Source organism: Aureococcus anophagefferens, assembly GCF_000186865.1.
Source record: "Aureococcus anophagefferens unplaced genomic scaffold AURANscaffold_2145, whole genome shotgun sequence".
NCBI lineage: Eukaryota > Pelagophyceae > Pelagomonadales > Pelagomonadaceae > Aureococcus > Aureococcus anophagefferens.
Genome location: NW_008706677.1, coordinates 1 through 1059, shown reverse-complemented (window position 1 = coordinate 1059; position 1059 = coordinate 1). Strand labels below are relative to the sequence as shown.

Sequence of the window (1059 nt, the reverse complement as noted above, 5' to 3'; positions counted from 1 at the left end):
CACCGATGGATCACTGCTGACCTGAGCCTGTGGTTGAAGGGCACTTTGAAGGGCTGACGGAGCGTATGAGCACTTGATCGACTCTCTACTCCAGCAATCAGCAATGACGCTCCGCGCACTACTCCTCTGCGCCGCCGCCGCAAGCACAACCCACGCACTCGCGCCGACGCACGCACCGCCGCGAGCGCTGCAGCGGCGGCACTTCGTCGGCGCCGCCGCCGCCGCGTTGCTCGGCGGCCCTGCGCGCGCCGCCTTTGCCGACGAGGCCGAGGATGAGGCGGCGAAGAAGGCGGCGGAGAAGGCGAAGAAGGAGGCGCTGGCGGCAAAAATCGCCGCGTCGAAGACGAACTACCGCAGGGCGGACACGTTGTACGAGCAGCGCAAGAGCGTTGACTACTCCTGCGTGTCCAAGACGGGGTCGCCTTGCCCCGCGGCGACGGAGGGCCCGCGGAGCGACGGCCAGCTCGAGGACCTGTGAAGACGTTCATCCGCGTTCGCGACGGCCAGCTCGAGGACCCGTGAAGAAGGCGTTCATCCGCGTTCGGCGACGGCCAGCTCTCGAGAGGACGCGTGAAGACGTTAATCCGCGTTCGCGACGCAGACCGCGTGCGTCCGCTCGCCGGGGAGGTCGACGTGGCCCACGACGTTGTCGACGTCGATGGCGTTTGGGCCGAGGGCCTTGGCGCGGAGGTAGAGGAAGACGTCGTCGCTGACGTGCTCGGCGTAGAGCGGGATCTCGTCGCCGCGGTCCACTTTGACCTCGACGGGCAGGTAGCGGACGAGCTGGTCCCAGGCGCCGTTCGCGTCGCCGCCTGCGCCCGACGAGAGCCGGTCGCCGTCGTCGACGTCGAGGTCGAAGTGCAGCACGACGCCGTTCAGGACGCCGCGGCGGCGGCAGGGCAGCTCGACCTTGCGCCGCCGCGCGAAGTCCGCCGGGTCGCGCGAGAAGTCGAAGTCGAAGAGCTTCACAGGCGCCGACAGCTCGACGGCGTAGGGCCGCTTGTGGAGGCGCGTACCCATCGCCGTGATCGCGCAGACCGCGCCTACGATCGCGCGGTC

General features: G+C 69.0%; 1 protein-coding gene across 1 annotated transcript; it reads right to left on the bottom strand.

Moving 5' to 3' along the window:
• Window positions 1–579: 579 nt before the first annotated feature.
• On the bottom strand, window positions 580–1020 carry AURANDRAFT_69530 (hypothetical protein; the record flags this gene model as incomplete). Its single annotated transcript, XM_009045301.1, has 1 exon — window positions 580–1020. One exon carries the CDS (start codon window positions 1018–1020, stop codon window positions 580–582), a length of 441 nt encoding a protein of 146 aa, XP_009043549.1.
• Window positions 1021–1059: the final 39 nt, after the last annotated feature.